The 17075-nt window shown below is 33.5% G+C and overlaps 1 protein-coding gene across 1 annotated transcript; it reads left to right on the forward strand.

The window, feature by feature from the left end:
* Positions 1-4869: 4869 nt before the first annotated feature.
* Positions 4870-16683, forward strand: LOC131160599 (protein HEAT INTOLERANT 4-like). The gene is made up of 14 exons (XM_058116432.1): positions 4870-5244; positions 6034-6072; positions 6154-6207; positions 6377-6440; positions 6726-6784; positions 8741-8865; positions 9341-9400; positions 11785-11843; positions 12890-12969; positions 13119-13157; positions 13480-13542; positions 13622-13669; positions 13769-13897; positions 16231-16683. Exons 1-14 carry the CDS (start codon positions 5089-5091, stop codon positions 16276-16278), a joined length of 1023 nt encoding a protein of 340 aa, XP_057972415.1. The 5' UTR covers positions 4870-5088; the 3' UTR covers positions 16279-16683.
* The last annotated feature ends 392 nt before the right edge of the window (positions 16684-17075 follow it).

Raw genomic sequence — 17075 nt, forward strand, 5'->3', positions numbered from 1 at the left:
CCTGTCATGAGGGGTTCAATTATGACATATAGTTAGTCACAGGGAAGTTTTCAGTTATTATGTATATACAAATTTATAGAGAAATAAAATATACTTATGTACATTAGAAGTATTTTGAGTAGAAACCTAAGGTATAGATATGTTAAGCAACTTGGAAAGGATGGTGGTTCATATTACTTGTATTGTAATTATAGATTCAATTATACATGATTAGATAGCAACAAATTTTCATAGTATTGTAACTCATTTGCCACACACTAACAATAACATATTTCGTCTTACTGAGCGTTGGCTCATCCCATTATTTTAACATTTTTCAGGTGATTCAGGTAGGCGAGCAGACCAGGCTGGCAGATAGAGGGGCCTCAATATTGCCCTAACAGTAGAGTGAGTATTTTTGGGAGTATTTTTGTATAGCCCTAGCCAATTGAGGGTGTTTTGGGGAAACAGTTATTTATGTATATTTTGGGAAACATTTTTGCACTCTGGTATTGTATACAATTACATATGGTTATGTTTATTTGATTTCTACTTCTCACTGCTTAGGTTGATGGTTGGGTTTAATCCAATTTGGTATCAGAGCATTGTAAATTTTACAGTATATATATATATATAAAAAAAACTCAGTTAAATAGCAGGTCGTTACAGGTGGACTTACTTACTCAAAGTTGCAAGCAACAACTCATGCGAGAATGTTGGCAAATGTCAAACCTTCGTTACAATCCTTCTGAAAAATTTTTGGAAAATTTGAAATTTAGAACCTAATGTGGTTATGTACCCAAAAAAAATTATACTAAATGTATTTGTCCATGTGTCTAATATCTTAACTCCAATGTTAATCGTCCTAGCGCGAGAGTATAGAGTTAGAGGGGGGTGAATGGACTCTGTTCGCATAATTAAAATTTTCTCTACGAAACAAAATACTTGACAAGATTCAAGCAATTATATCATAGTATATGGAGTGTAAATCATGCACAAGACAAATAATAAATAGTGTAGGGAGGGAAAGCTTAACACCAGAGATTTAACATTGTTCGACACCAAACCTACATCTACGCCTTAGCACCAAGTCAAGGATTCCACAGTCCACTAAAATACTCCTTCATCGGCGGAGTAAGCCTTACAACTCGGGTACCAAACCCTACTCTCGGGAACAAATCCCTGCACGCTCACAAATAGCCCTCAGTTCACATAGAACCTTTACCAACAACGGTTCACAAAAAACCTTTACACCAAGAAGATGATTTACAAAGAGAATGCTCCTTATTGAGCTCATTGCAAATACAAAACAAACCCTACACTACTCTCTCAATGAATGATTCAAACAAGATCAATGAGCAATAGAGGATTGAGCACTTGTGATGACTGACTAAAATGCAAAGTGCAAAGTGCTTAGGTTTTGGATAAAATGATATTTTTCACAAATATGATCAACAATGCTTAAAACCATGTCTAAACAAGCCTAATAGCTTGTATTTATAGCCAAAGAGCCAATACAAACGTTAACTAGCCGTTGGGAGCAAATCCTTGTGATTTGCTTGAGAACTAACAGTTTTCTAGCCATTATGGCACTGGGCACGAGACCACTCGTCGATGAGTCCCCTGCTCTCGTCGACTAGTCACACTTTGCTAGCAATTGTTAACATTCTGTCTGTGACTCGTCAACTAGTGCCTTGCACTCGTCGACTAGTGTCCCCCACTCTTCGACGAGTGCCCTGAATTAGAAAAAAGTCATCATCATGAAAGTTGTGAGATTTTTTCTTAAATTTCTAGGGACACCAAGATCATCCTTTTTGGAATTTTCTAGCAAAAGTTATTCCTCAAATACCGAAGGATGTTCAGGACTCAAGATTGCACTACATTAGTTGACGATTACTCTGTTTTTCCTTGTCAAAAAACCTTTTAATGACTTAAAACATTCTTTGACAAAAGTATATGAAATATATTAAGTATAATGATGATCAAAACTTGTTCAAGTGAGTTTCCCCCTTAATATAAGATATCTTGTTTTATGAAAACATATTTGAAGGTTCGTTTTGATATCTTATATGCTTAGTATGTCCTTTATAAAAATATACTTGACTTTCTTGAGTGCTTAGGACATAAAACTCGTTTTAACACCACTGGGACTAAGCATAAAAAATATTCTTAAAACTAAGATGTTAAAAACTTGTCCCTTTGAAAACATATTTTCAGTTTAGGAATCATTTGACAAACTCTTTAATTTAACTTTGAAAACTATATATGTTGAGTTTGTGACTTTGTGAAATCCTATAAACTCATGTATCCTAGTGTGCATGTGCATTGCTCAACTCTTGCTCATAAATCATGCAAGAAACAAAACCGCAAGAGTAATAACATGGACTACCTCAAACACTCCCCAAATACATATAAGACTACATTTAAGCTTCATTTGGTCATGTTTGGGTTCTTTCGAGTACGTGTCCATTTGATCTATTCGAACGTCAACTCGGTCCGATTTTTGCCCTATGACCAATATTTCACGTATTCGTCCCTTGAACCTGTACTAAATATAATCTGCAAAGATGGGAAATACTACGAACAACATATAGGTTAATATGATCAAAACATATAAACCATGATTATGTAGCCCCCAGGGCTAACATCCAACATCCTTGTCTCCAACACCTCCTCCTTTTCTGGAAACGTATAGCACACACTCGCACTACTTAGTCCACCTTCTGCTTTAAAAATGCCCCATGGAATACATGATGTTTATTAAAATTTTATCCATTTTACAGTCATTTTTCATATAGATACATGAGATAGGCATGAGATTTTTGTGGAGATAAGGGAGAGAAGGAGAGAGGAGTAGACTTAAGGAGAAAGAAAGAGTCTAAGTTCAATATATGTGGGGTTTAGATTTGGTGTGACATTGCATTATTGGACAGGGGTACATTTGAGATGATATTTTTTGTGGTCTATATGTGTAAGAAACCATACAAGAAATGATTTTTGCATGTAAGATTTGAAATCATAAATTATAATGTCTTATTAACATTTGAACCCATACAACACCAACCTATACATTTAATTTGTATGGGAACAAATACTAGGGTGACATTTTATAACTGGGGAGGGGGGTTTAGACCCTATATGTAGGACTTGTTAATTATTTTAATTAGAATATATAAATAAAATGTTAATTAAAGATATTAATTGTAAAGTTTTAATTAAAATTTAATTAATTATTAATTAGGGAGTATTAAAATTTTAATTAAAAATTATTATAATGGAAATTTAAAATATTAATTAATATAAATATTAGTTAATTTGTTAAACAATAATATTAAAAATGTTAATTACAAATGCTAGTAAAAAAATATAATAAATTTTTTATTTAGATTATATTTAAAAGTCTATTAGAAGTGTTAATAGTCATGCTAATTAGCATTTTCATTATTTTGACTAATTGATTTTTAACTGCAAAGTGTTTTAAATTTTTAATTGTTGAAAATTTTAAGGTATAAATTTAATTAAGTAAATATTTTTATTAGGATTTTTTTGTTGAAAAATATAGTTATATATATATTTTATATATTCATCAAACACATGTCAAGGGTATATATAATAGTTATTTTTTTTTTGAATATTTATAAATATTTTTATGTTGAACTAAATATTAACACAAAAAATCTTTGTACATTCCTAAAAATCTTACAAAATGAAAAAAAAAAAAAAAAAATCACGAGGTAGCCGTTCTCTTCTCAAGAATGAAATTCTAACCAAATGCGACCTATTTGGAACTTGAAAAATATTAACGGCAAGAAGGAAAATATGAAGGATTTCACATTTTCAAGCTTGGTTTTTAAGAAAAGTGAAAAAGGAAATAGAAAATATATCAAAACAATTTACAAAATTTTAATTTTACACATTTTAACATTGATTTTTTCTTAATTTTTGTTCATATAAGAACAAACTTTCTTTTTTAATGATATTTGATATAAAAAGAAAAAAAACATTGGAAAATAGATTTTCTTTCCTTTTAATTTTTTCAAGTAAAATAATTAATCCAAACTAGCCTTTAAATATTTTTTCAAGAGGAGACGTTTTGTATCACTGTGAAAAATTTAAAAAATGAAATCAGAAATGAAAATAAAAAATTAGAAATAGAAATTAAAAATTAGAAACTAGCAATCTGTTTGATTTACGTTTATAAAACTAATACAAATTAAAAATTAATTAAAGAATATTAATTTTCATATTTAGATAAAAATACTATAAAAATATGATTAAAATAATAAAATTACATTAAAAAATTACTATAATAATAGTAAAATTTATTATAATTATTTTACTTAATTGATCTACTTTCAAAATTTACTTTAATATAAAAATTTTATTTGACATGATAATTGAAAAATTATAAAAGTATTTTGTAATTGTTATTATTATTATTTTTTGAAATTTTTATGTATGTGTCTTTAATTATATTCAAATTCATATGATCATTTAATGTTGATTTTAATTTAAAAGTGTATAAAATAAATAATTTAATCCCTAAAAATTACTATTCAATATTAAAATTTTTGTCAAACAGGTTGCCAAGATAATTGAAAATCATAAAAATCTTAATTTTAAATTTTTTGACAAAAAGCTAAAAATCGATAATAAAAATAAAGGTATTTTTATAATTTATTTTTTTACAGTGAAAAAATAAAGATGAAAAATAAAAAATAGCAATGCACGAAACAACTCTTAAGTTTTCCTCCTAAAATCGGAGGACCCATTCGGTCTTCTCAATTTATTACGTGGGCCTCCATCATTTGCTGGGCACAACAACTATAGGTGGAACCGCTGTATAGGATCCTTCCCTACCTTCGCTTCACGCCTTGTCCTAGCGCATCCATTTCAAAACCACGTTACTCGCCTATCCAAAATTTGCATTTCAAAAATTTCATCTCTCTCTCTCTCTCTCTCTCTCTCTCTCTCGATCTTTCGATTCAAACTCGGACTGCCCGCGTTCTTTTCACGCCTAACCTGCTGCCCTGTCTTCTGTCTCTCTCGCCTCGCATCAAAGCCGACCAGACAAAACCCTAATTTCTCTCTCGAAGTCCTAGCTATACGATGAGGAAAGGAGCGAAACGAAAGGCGAGCCAGAGGGATGAAGCCAAATCTACAGAAGAACAAGCCGAGCACAAGGAATCGACCACACGAGCTAAGCGAGTCAGGGCTTCCAAACCCGAAACTGAGCCCGAGTTCTTCGAGGAGAAGCGGAATTTGGTACTGATTGCTTAGTTTGTAGCTGTTCGATCTGGCAATGTGTGACTGGATTCCTATCTCCTGGTTTATATTTGGGCATTTATATTTGAGAGCTAAGTACTAGTGTTCTTTATTTTTGCTGCAAAATATTCAGTTTGTGCTGAGAATATAGGGGAAGATGAATAAAGTGAGGAAGTTGCATCTTAGGCTCTGCCATGGAGGTTGTTGTTTTTAAAATGTCTCATCTGCTGTTTTAGTTTTCCTGGGTTTGTAAAAATTTAGTTAAATGAAGTTGAACGTATTAGGCTCTGCCATGGGAGCTTATTTTGTTTTTGATTTCAGATTCAAGGTTACTGTACCTACATATTTGTAGTAAAAAAATTCGACCATTAATTTCTTGTAATGCTGGTTTCTTTTACTTGTTTGAGCATTGTTTTGTCACTTGGAAGTCGTTTTTATTTTGCTTCTGAAACCTAAAATTCAATGGCTACTCCGAGGAGCCGGGGAAGTTCCTTATTGCAGTGAAATTGAACAGTTTCTAACTTATGCCGTGTATGTGATTTCACTATTGTTTTTGTTATCAGTGTTCGTTAGGAAAGTGATAAAGTTATTTCCTCAGGATGCAATTCAAATTAATATTCTTTGTGTGTTTTCTTTCCCAGTTTTAGTTTTGCTTGCCTCTGCTTTAGGCTTTTTGCCCATGCCCTACAATATATACATGCATATAAAGAACTGGAATCCCTTTATTTCATGCTAGGTTATTGAAATGTCATTATTCTTATCTTATGATCACTTTTTCAACTTATGTAGGAAGATCTTTGGCGAGAAGTATTTCCAGTTGGGACAGAGGTCTGATTTGAATTTTATTCTAATATTGGCTATGACAATTGCCTTTGTTGTTGCTTATAAATTTGGTTGCTTTTATGCCAGTGGGAACAATTAGACACACTTTACAAGTACAACTGGAACTTCTCAAATTTGGAAGTGAGTTATGTTATATCTTTTGTATCTTCCTTTATTTTCTTTTCTATCTTTTTATTTTTTTACAATGATGGTTTATAGTAATTTAAGTGTGAGGAAAAAAAAAAAACGAAACTCATCCACTGAGCCAAATGAAATGTTCTTTGCTAACAGTAGTTTTTCTTTGGTTCAGCAAGCCTTTGAAGAAGGTGGAGATCTGTATGGGAAGAAAGTTTACCTTTTTGGAACCACAGAGCGTAAGTGTCTTGTAGGACAAGGACTTGGGTTTTAATGTTATGGAGTCGCATTGTGACACAGCAAACATATGCTTCTCCAAGAAAAGTTTGCACACTATTGTATATGTTGCTTTATGTTATCTTTTAGAAACAGTTTTATGCTCTTTCTTTCCCCCATCAGTGGCACTCATCTTTTTCTGAAAAAAACCTTCAGTACCTTGTTGGTAGGTGTCAGTTTCTATATAGCTTTGTATGCATATGCTGTTCTTTTTCATTTTCTTTAATAATATTTTCCTGTTCTTGCAGCTCAATTTGTCCCGTTTAATGGAGAACGAATTGTAGTATATATCCCAACAGTGGTTGCTGTAAGTTACAAAATAATTGCTTTTGTGCAAAAAATATTTATTTTAATTGTGGGGGTGACTGTAGCCTCGTGGCTCAGGTTTGATCCTTCTTAGTGTATGTTAAGTGTGTAATGTTATATTTGGGTTTGATGTCAGCATGCTGCATGAATCACGTGCAAGGATTTTTCTAGAAGCTGGACTTGGTAGATTTTTCACGTCTTGTACATATTTTGGTGTTGATTGGTGCTTGTTCACAAACATGAAACATGTCACTTTCTTTGGCAAGCTTTGATGTTTAATATGTTGCTGCATCCAATTTGGCATCCATTTGAAACATCATATATCATTTTCACATTCTCATGATTCCTTTTTCATTTACTTTTGTTTCTATTTTTTGGGTTGTTATGTTTGAACCTAAAGAACCACCATCCTGTGCTCTTATTTATAATGTCTTGGTTTCAGACTTACGTACGATGATATTAACATCATTAATAAAGTGCTGCAATTGGCTATTGTACATGTTACTTTCTTTGCTCACTTGGCAAGCTTTGATGTTTAATATGTTGCTGCATCCAATTTGGCATCCATTTGAAACATTATATATCATTTTCACATGCTTATGATTCCTTCTTCATTTACTTTTGTTTCTATTTTTTGGGTTGTTATGTTTGAACCTAAAGAACCACCATCCTGTGCTCTTATTTATAATGTCTTGGTTTCAGACTTACGTACGATGATATTAACATCATTAATAAAGTGCTGCAATTGGCTATTGTAGTTTGTATTATTCATTACTTGTAACGACAAAAGCTTATACCAATGCTTTGATTGTTTTCAAAGGCACAATCAAGGCTTGCCTCAAATCTTATCTCGAGCCAAGGTGTACCCAAAATGCATTGAAACTTGGTTGGAAGTACCTTATTTCTGAAATGTGAATGCCTTCGTAAAAAAAAACATATGATAACATTTTATGGTTTGACAAGATGAGCATCTTATTTATGGCTTAAAGCATTTATTTAAGCCTTATTATTTGTTTCAAACTACTGTTTTATTGATTGTAGAACTTTTATAGTTTAATATATTTTTTGATCTTTTGCATGCTGAACTTGTATGTGTGCACTCTTTTCATATTTTTATTTCTCTTTTAATAACTATTCTAGCAATGTTCTCTGAGAGTGTGAACCATGAATCAATTGTCTGTTGGCTTTTTTTTTTTTTGTTTTTTTTGAGCCTAGGGAAGTCTAATGAATGATTTAGAAAGTATATTTATTTTTTTGATTTTTTTTCTTAATTATATTGTCATGTATTGTTTTTTAAAATTTTCAAAGCTTTTATTTATATGAATTTTGATAAAAATAAACCCAGAAAAGTTTTACTTGTAATCATCTTGAGGATTACTCCTAATTGTTGGGGAGGGGGGAGGGGCAAAAGGAATTGGCCTATTAGAATATGTACAATGATATGCATAACATTTATGGACATGATCAATGTGATACATTAGATTTTCATGAAATTGGATTTGGGCCTGTGGGCTGAAGATTGTTCATGAAATCAAATCGTGGTTATGCAATATGTATGCTTTCATTTATACTGATCTCATGCAATGATGCAGGTGTTTGAACATTATGCAGAAACACACTAAAACGCCAAGCCTTTTTGACCTTGCACTAAATCAAATTCTGTAAATGACAATGATATTTAAAATTATGAAAGTATCTGTCATACAGGAAATAATTATTCCAGTTCAAATAACATCTGGATTCTGAAGAACTTAGTGTGCATTGCATCATTAGTAGTCCTTAAATGTCTGTAGTTCTATTCTTGTTATTATTTATACCAGTTGCAGCAAATACCTCAATTAATTTATTTTTTTCCTTATGTAAGGAAGGAATTGCTGAAAATGATTTTTCTCTAGTATAACTTTATGCTTTCTGGAATGTTCAATTTTTTTTTCGTTTGTGTATTCATGGCAAGCAGGTTGATTCACCTTTCCCTCCTTCTGATAAGATTGGCATCAAGTCAGTCCAAAGAGAAACTGAGGAAATAGTACCCATGAGGCAAATGAAAATGGATTGGATTCCGTATATTCCACTGGAGAACAGGCATGTGGTCTTTTAACTACATGTTTATATGAAAGGAATGTCATAATATGGGTTGATTTCTAGAACTCTTGAACCTCAACCTTTTTTAAAATAATGGACTCGCATCTTGAATCATGAAAATAGTGTCTACTTTGTAATGTTATTGCTACCCCTTGACATGATTTACTTCATGATTGAAGTTTTTATTTTTTGAATGGCAGCAAGGAGTTTACAAATTATATTTTTGATGTTTTACATTTTATCTAAATTTTTATTATTTTTTATTATTTTTTTAAAAAATATTGTAATTTATTTACATATTTTTATCTGAAAATAAAATTCTCAAAAGGTTTATGCCTCAATGCCTTAAGGCTTACTCCTTGTCTCTTAAGGGTTAAAATGTCTCGCCTCGTAAAATAATGCTTCTCATCATAAGCTGCTTCTGAAATTTGTCATCAAATTATTGACATCGTTCTGTAATGTCATTCTTCTGCAGAGATAGCCAAGTCGACCGACTAAAGTCTCAAATTTTTATTTTGAGCTGTACCCAGAGGAGGTGACGTTGATCTCTCACCCTTCCTCTGATTTTTAAATAATATTTTACTGTTTTAACATTCCAATGATGATAATATATATGCGCTGTTAACATAGTTGACCAATTGTAGTGCATTCCAGTGATGCTAGTATATGCTGTTTAACACTCCAATGATGCTAATATCTGCTATTGACATGTGGACTCAATATTTTTACTGTCTAAAAATTCCAATGATGTATTGATGTTAATATCTTTGCTAATATCTGCTTTTGTGTTAGTGCATTGTATATATTTTTCTGATCAGCAGTTAGTGCATGGTATATTCATTCTCATAAAATCCATGAACAATGATATTGTGGTCTTTGTTACTTGTTGTTCTTAGAGAAATTAGAACCAGTTAATGTTTTTATGGCTCCTTGCCAATTGTAGTAAAACCCAGGACATAAACTACTGCAGATTTTTTATTGGCAATTATAAAACTGTGGAATTGTAAAATAAGCATAGGCTGTATGCTACCACATGAGATTTTTCTAAGACAATTTTGTGGATTTTTTTTATAAAAAATTTCCTTTAGGATCGAATTTAAAGCCACATATTGTATTCCAGCTATTATTATTGTATGAATATCTCAAAGGGCTTGGTTTGACTTCATATAATGCTTTATCTATTTTATTGGCTGTGCTGTCTCAATTTTCCTGCCCTTATTTAAGAATTGTGACAACAAGCAATAGACATCATGGGTCCGTAGAAGTTGAAATGATGCATTTATTTAATTACTTCACTTTTCTAATGTGAAAATATGTTTTGTTTTTATATGCCTAATAATTGAGCAATGGTGAAATGATTAGTTCTTGGAATGTGGATTAAGTATGTGGACAGCAAAACTTTCACTTTTAAATAAAAGGCTGATTGTTATCCTCTTATCTTAATTTTGATGGTCAAAAAATCAATTTATGTTCTTGCAATGACCCTCTGAGTGCTTCCCTTCATTTTCGATAGATAGGCATTTCATCTTTAAACTATTGGTTTTTGACATGCCAAATAAAACCTTTCAAGCATTCGCCTTTGATCATAGCCTTACCTTTCTTTGTAAGTAAACATATTTGCTTTTGTGATTTGATATCCAGGTTAACTTTGCAAACTTTCTGAGTGATATTGAATGCCTTCTTTTTGTTAACTCCATTGGTTTGGATTGTCACATATGTTGATGCATTTTTAATTCTCAATTTCATCTAGTGACTTCTTATAGGGATGTTCATATGGTGCTGGTGCTTGCATTTAACAACCAACCCATCCTTTCCTTTACTTGAAAGGCTACCTACAAGCAACCCCACCTTTTAGTTGAATAGCACCATCATTTCTTCAATGGATTGGGTTGTTATTTGATTAAAACAATCAGGAATACAAATCTCAATAAATACCAACAAGTAGCACCGACAATTAGCTTAACCATTCACATATATATATATATATATATATATATGTATAGAGAGAGAGAGAGAGAGAGAGAGAGATTCATCTAGTGGCTTTTTATAGATGTTCATGGGGTGCTGGGGCTTGGATTTAGAGTAAGCCCTACACACACATAGAGAGAGAGAGAGAGAGAGAGATTCATTTAGTGGCTTCCTATAGGGATGTTCATGGGGTGCTGGGGCTTGGATTTAGAGTAAACCCTACACGCATCCTGTCCTTTCCTATTGAAAAGGCCAAAGCCAATCCTACAACCAACCCCACCTTTCACTTGAGAAGGACCATTCTTTTTCCAAAGGATTCGGTTGTTATTTGATTAAGACATCCAGGAATATAAATATCAATAAATACCAACAAGTAGCTCATGCATCTAGAGAGAGAGTGAGGTTGCCATGACAAGGGTTGGTGGAATCAAAGGGTATGGGAGCAAGTGGTCAGCATATGGGTGCAAATTACCAAATAATGAGTTCAAGAGAAGGATCCTGTCTATGTCCCTCTCTCTCTCTCTCTCTCTCCCTCTCTCAACACACACACACACACATACACACACACAGAGATACACATATTTAGAAGTGCCGTTTTGTTTTGGGGAAAGAGGCAGTACGCAGGGGGGTGGGGAACTAGGCCTTATGGTTTTTAATATAGTCTACATGCTCGTCTATGTGTTGGTTATGTGTATATATTTTAATCCAAATATGCCAACCAACCTGAACAATCCATCGTCTTGAAATTTATACTGATCCTATTCTTGTGTGATAAATAAATTGAAATAATTAGTGGGTTGGAGGAGATAAAAAAGAAGGTAGTACTCCATAATGCACACACATCCATGCATGCGTTTGTATGTGTTAAAAAAAGGCACCTGGGCATGCGCACAGATAATTATGTCACGGTTATTCATAGCAGCTATTGATAATATTAAATTATGTGTTCAGGACTGCTTTAAAGCACTTGAAGATTGAGCGTGTGAAGAAATATGAGTACTGCTTACCCTGTGAGTCTTATTATTTTCAGTTTTCTTTAAGATTTTTTATTGGTAATGGAAATAAAATGTTTCATCTCTCTGGAATCTCTTCTACTTTCTATCTTATGATGCTTGCAAGAAGGTTTTCTTGCACTCTATGGTCTTTCATTGTTTGTATGATCAATCTATGTGAGTATTCCATCACTGCGATTGATGCATTGTCGCTTCTTTATGCTTCAATTCCTAGACTGTTAAATTGCATTGTCTCTTCTTTATGTTTCAATTCCTAGACCATTGGATCGTATGATTTGTATTGGCTGACATACCTGTACATTAGTTATATATGGAGATAATGTTGCTTTTTATTGATAGGAATAGGAACTATTTATTAGGAGAAAAAGAGTATACAATGAAGACAATGAGAAATTCACATACAAAGAGGAATTCGATATTGAACCCCTTATCATTTGACCAAAACAGTGGCTCTTATGGGTCTGCTTTCCTTTTCTTAACATCATTATAAGGTTATAGACTGCCAGTGACTGCCTTGTAATAGATGCTTTTATAAGGTTGTTGACTTCCTTTCTAGTTGGCTGGACATGTTTTAGCAAATTAGACATGGAGCTCATGTATTCATGTTGATTCTTCATTGGGGCATACAGAGTAAAATCTTGTAATGTGGTTTTCTTCTGTCTGACATACCTGTACATTAGTTATATATGGAGATAATGTTGCTTTTTATTGATAGGAATAGGAACTATTTATTAGGAGAAAAAGAGTATACAACGAAGACAACAAGAAATTCACATACAAAGAGGAATTCGATATTGAACCCCTTATCATTTGACCAAAACAGTGGCTCTTATGGGTCTGCTTTCCTTTTCTTAACATCATTATAAGGGTATAGACTGCCAGTTACTGCCTTGTAATAGATGCTTTTATAAGGTTGTTGACTTCCTTTCTAGTTGGCTAGACATGTTTTAGCAAATTAGACATGGAGCTCATGTATGCATGTTGATTCTTCATTGGGGCATACAGAGTAAAATCTTGTAATGTGGTTTTCTTCTGTCTGACAGATTTCTACCAGCCATTTAATGAAGATGAGCTCGAGCAAAGTACTATTGTCCAGATCATTTTTCCAGCTGAGCAAAAACCGGTAGGGTTCTAGTTGATAAGAGAATATTAGTTGTTACTTTTGCAAAATACGTCTCTCTACTAGATAGGATCATTATAGGGTAAGCAGTGGTGTGTGCTATGTTACAGTTTCTTATACTTTGATTTTTCTTGTGTCTGTATTTTCTGCAGATCTTCTGTGAGTATGATTGGGAATTTGATGAGTATGAGGTACAAGATTTATTATTATTATTATTTCTCAGAAAATTTGGATGTCATGGTTTGCGGATTGTGGTTCAATTTTCATGGTTTTTTATTAGTTGTTGTGTTAATCACCACAACACAATCTTCCAGAATTGGTTTGACTAAATAAATATGATGTTTATGTTTTTTGTTTTTTGAAAAAAAAAAGGGGGGGGGGGGATGAGGGGTGGGGGTTCATATGATGACTGAGTTTTTTTGTTGTCTAAAAGTTTCTGACAGAACAGGTTCCATATCATTGTTCTGATGTGACTTTTTCATTATGGATCTTAAAATATGTTACTGTCTCTAGGAGTTCACTGATAAGCTTGTTGAGGCAGAGGAATTATCTGAAGATCAGAAGGATGCCTTCAAAGTAAGCTTAAATTATTAAATACAACTGCTCTTCAATATTTGCTGAAGCTCTTTTGAAGACATTGTTTTTTCCTTCCCAGGATTTTGTGAAGGCGAAGGTTCGAGAGGCTAAAAAAGCGAATCGAGAGGTTTGTTGTGGCAGATACTGGTTATGGCAAATTTATTTGATTGATAGCCCACTTTGTGCTTGCTAACCATTGTTTCAGTTTTTTTTTCCTTTCTTGTAGGCGAGGGAAGCCAGAAAAAAGGCCATCGAGGAAATGAGTGAGGAAAAAAAAGCTGTGTACCAGAACATAAAGTTTTACAAATTCTATCCTGTGAAGACACCAGATACACCTGATGTATCTGACGTGAAGGTAGAATTCTAATAATCAATTTCTATTGAGCATGTGATTGTTGATGGCAGCTTTTCTCGAGATCATTATGAGCAAATAAATGGTCTAAAACATTTGGTCTTTTGAATTTTAATTTCATTCCTTGATAATTTCTTTCGTGTGCTAAATGATGTCTCTATTGATATCCTAGATGCTATGCCTTATATTAGTTGATGGTGCCTGTGATGAGGCTGTTTGATGTGATGCAATTTTTATGTGTTTCTAAAATTTGTGCTTTGGGTGCTTCTGAAGGTTGACATGTTATGAGTGGAATTAGTTATCCAGTTGATCTTGTGCCTGTGATGAGACTATATGATGTGATGCAATTTTTATGTGTTTCTAAAATGGTTGTTCTGTGTGTTACACTTCTGAAGATTGACATGTTTTGAGTGGAATTAGTTATCAAGTTGATCATCTTGTGTCTGGTCTGGCTGATTCAAATGGGTTTTTGTCTATATCATGCTTTGCCTTTGCTGATGCCTAAATTTTTTTAGGCTCTGGATTTTCAGTCCAACCTGTTGTTCTGTGTCTTAGACTTCTGAAGATTGACATGTTTCAAGTGAAATTAGTTATCAAGTTGACCATCTTGTGTCTGGTCTGGCTGATTCAAATGGGTTTTTGTCTATACCATGCTTTGCCGAGTGTAAGGTTTGCTGATGCCTATTTTTTTAGGCATTGGATTTTCAGGCCAACCTGATACAGTGGGCCTGAAATACAAAGGTTGGTTGGGTTTTGGATGCCTAGAAACCATAGATACTTCCACCTCTCAGCCACATTGGGATAAGGCTACAAAATTTACGTGTAAGAAAGTGAAAATTTATTGAATTTTTTTAAAAAAAAAAATATGGAGCCTTTTTAGTTGAACAATAATTTAGTGCAAGCCCCTTGGCCTTTTCTTTTCAACCAGTGGATGGCTTTGTATTTATGATTGGTAATGTCTTTGTCTTCATCTTTGCTTGATGGTTAATTGAAGTTGCAATTACTATCTGCTAGGTTTCAATTGAGGGTATTTTTAGTAAGTAAATGCGGCATTGCAAAGCATTTCTGTGGTGAATTTATCTACTCCTGTTAATGTAAATGGGGTCCTGAGGAAAAATAGTTTTTTTGTCATCTTTTTGGCCTCTATATCTAAGCATCCAGTTTTAATATCAAAAGTTGACATTAAGTTTTTTTCTCCCCTCTTCTCACTGTCTAGTTTCTCCTTTTGGGGGTATTTGTGGCAATCTATGTAGCGTCGTCATTTAGAAAAGAAAAGGGCAACTAAGATGATTTGGGTACTTGGAACATCGGCCAACTAATGCCCTGGTATGCAAGGGTGAGTTATTAGTGGCATTGGGATTATTTTATTTATTTATTTATTTTGGGGTGGGGGGTGTGTTGTAGAGGGTAAGGATTTGATAGCACTTGAATTTTTGGAGTATTTTGTCTTAGGTCGTGTGGAATGGTCGAAGACGATTCATGGAGCCAACTCCGCTACTGGGACTTCAGACTTGGTTGATGTGTTGTCCTTGCTCCTGTGCCATCTTTTCCCTCAAGTCTCTCCAGCATGTGTTCTGTTCTGCCCCTGGAAACCAAGGGAGGAAGAAATGGAGAACATCTGAGTTAAATTTGTCATTTCATTTGAATCATTTTAGTTTCAACTGAAATTTGTGTGTTTGATTGTTTGTTTGTTTTTTTTATTTAAATAGTTAGTTATTTTTTGTTTTCCTGTTTTTTTTTTTTCCGTAAAAATGTTTGTTGCTATTCTGCACCAGAGTGTAGATGCACCAGAAAACATTTGCTTTCTGGTCTACCATTTAGGTGTACCCTACCATTTTGATGCTGTTGGATTTGGGCACTTATATATGCTACTGTGGCAAGATTTTTACTTTGCAAACTAGCTGCAAGTCTATTAGATCTTTCGCATATTATCTTATTCTGTTTTTTTCTTGCATAAATGCACAGAGCATGGCCAAGATTTGAGAGTAAAATGCAAAAAATTCTCAATTTGAAATTCTAAGTCAAATGTCAAGCTATTTTTTGTTTGAATTAGATTGTTTATAATGCAATTTCTGCTGTCTTATTGGTTGGAAATTCTTTTTTTTTTTTTTGTTAAATAGAGGTTGCAACCTTTGCTAACTTCTGCAGCTGACTTTGGGTTTCTTTCTGCTGATGGACAGTTCCCAATTTTTTTTTCTTCTTTATTAAAAAAGTGGTGTTACCTTCTTGTTATCCATTCTTTGGGTTTTTTTAGTTTGTTTAAAGGCAAAAAATATGCCGGCCCCTGTATTTCTTTGAGTAAGGTTCATTCTAGTTATTTTTTATTTGCCCCGCAGGCACCGTTTATAAACAGGTACTATGGGAAGGCTCACAAAGTTCTCTGACTTGGCTTGAAACGGCCAGCCGCAGAACCATGCGCTCGAGTGCTTTTTACTCTCCCTGCGGAAACAAGCCAAAGAAAGATTTCCTACCATTGGAGGAAGCTCGTCAGGATTCCAATTCAATCAATCCATTGCAGAGGAAAGGTGTAAGCCTGTAGCTCAACATTTGTAACAAAGGTTTCCAAAACAACGAATGAAACTGAGTGGGAAGAGAGAATAATTAGGTGCTATAACCATCCGGCGTATTTGTAGGTTATATTTACTGAGGCCTTCCAATTTTGGATCGCTAGCTGGAAATAGGAGGCAGCGGTTGAGATTGTCCCCTTTGTTTCTGCGAACATTAATTTTGTATCAGCCAAAGTTCAATTCCATTATTGAATGACACAAGTCTTCCTAGTTTTCTGAAAATTTCCTCAACATTAATTTTGTCCACTTTGATGCTCGAATGCTAATCGACTAGTCTCCCTTACTAGTGCCTTTCTGTAGCTTCTAATCTTTCCATGGGACATTCCTTAAAGTCATGCTCATGGGTATGTGAAGTTTAATGCCGCATGCTCCGCTAATTTTGAGGGTTTTGGTTCAGATGAATCTGGAAAAGAAGAGATCATGATCAAGCTGAGAGCGTACGGCTCAGATTAAAGCTCAAGGAATGAGAAGCCCATTTTCAGACACTCAGGTCCATGAGGTTCCCAAAACTTTCCACAAGTTTGCATCCTACATTAAGAATTAGATTTTTAATTATAAAGTGCTAAATTTAAAATTAAAAATATTAATTAAGATATGTTAAAATCTCTAGTATC

This window comes from Malania oleifera, chromosome 7 (genome assembly GCF_029873635.1).
Source record: "Malania oleifera isolate guangnan ecotype guangnan chromosome 7, ASM2987363v1, whole genome shotgun sequence".
Taxonomy (NCBI): domain Eukaryota; kingdom Viridiplantae; phylum Streptophyta; class Magnoliopsida; order Santalales; family Ximeniaceae; genus Malania; species Malania oleifera.

Bases quoted from the DNA above. Each gene is read 5' to 3' on its own strand.
- LOC131160599 (XM_058116432.1), top strand. From the start codon at position 5,089: ATGAGGAAAGGAGCGAAACGAAAGGCGAGCCAGAGGGATGAAGCCAAA. The intron at 6,441-6,725 runs GTAAGTGTCTTG...CTGTTCTTGCAG, and splicing joins CCTTTTTGGAACCACAGAGC to CTCAATTTGTCCCGTTTAAT. The intron at 13,898-16,230 runs GTAGAATTCTAA...TTTGCCCCGCAG, and splicing joins CTGATGTATCTGACGTGAAG to GCACCGTTTATAAACAGGTA.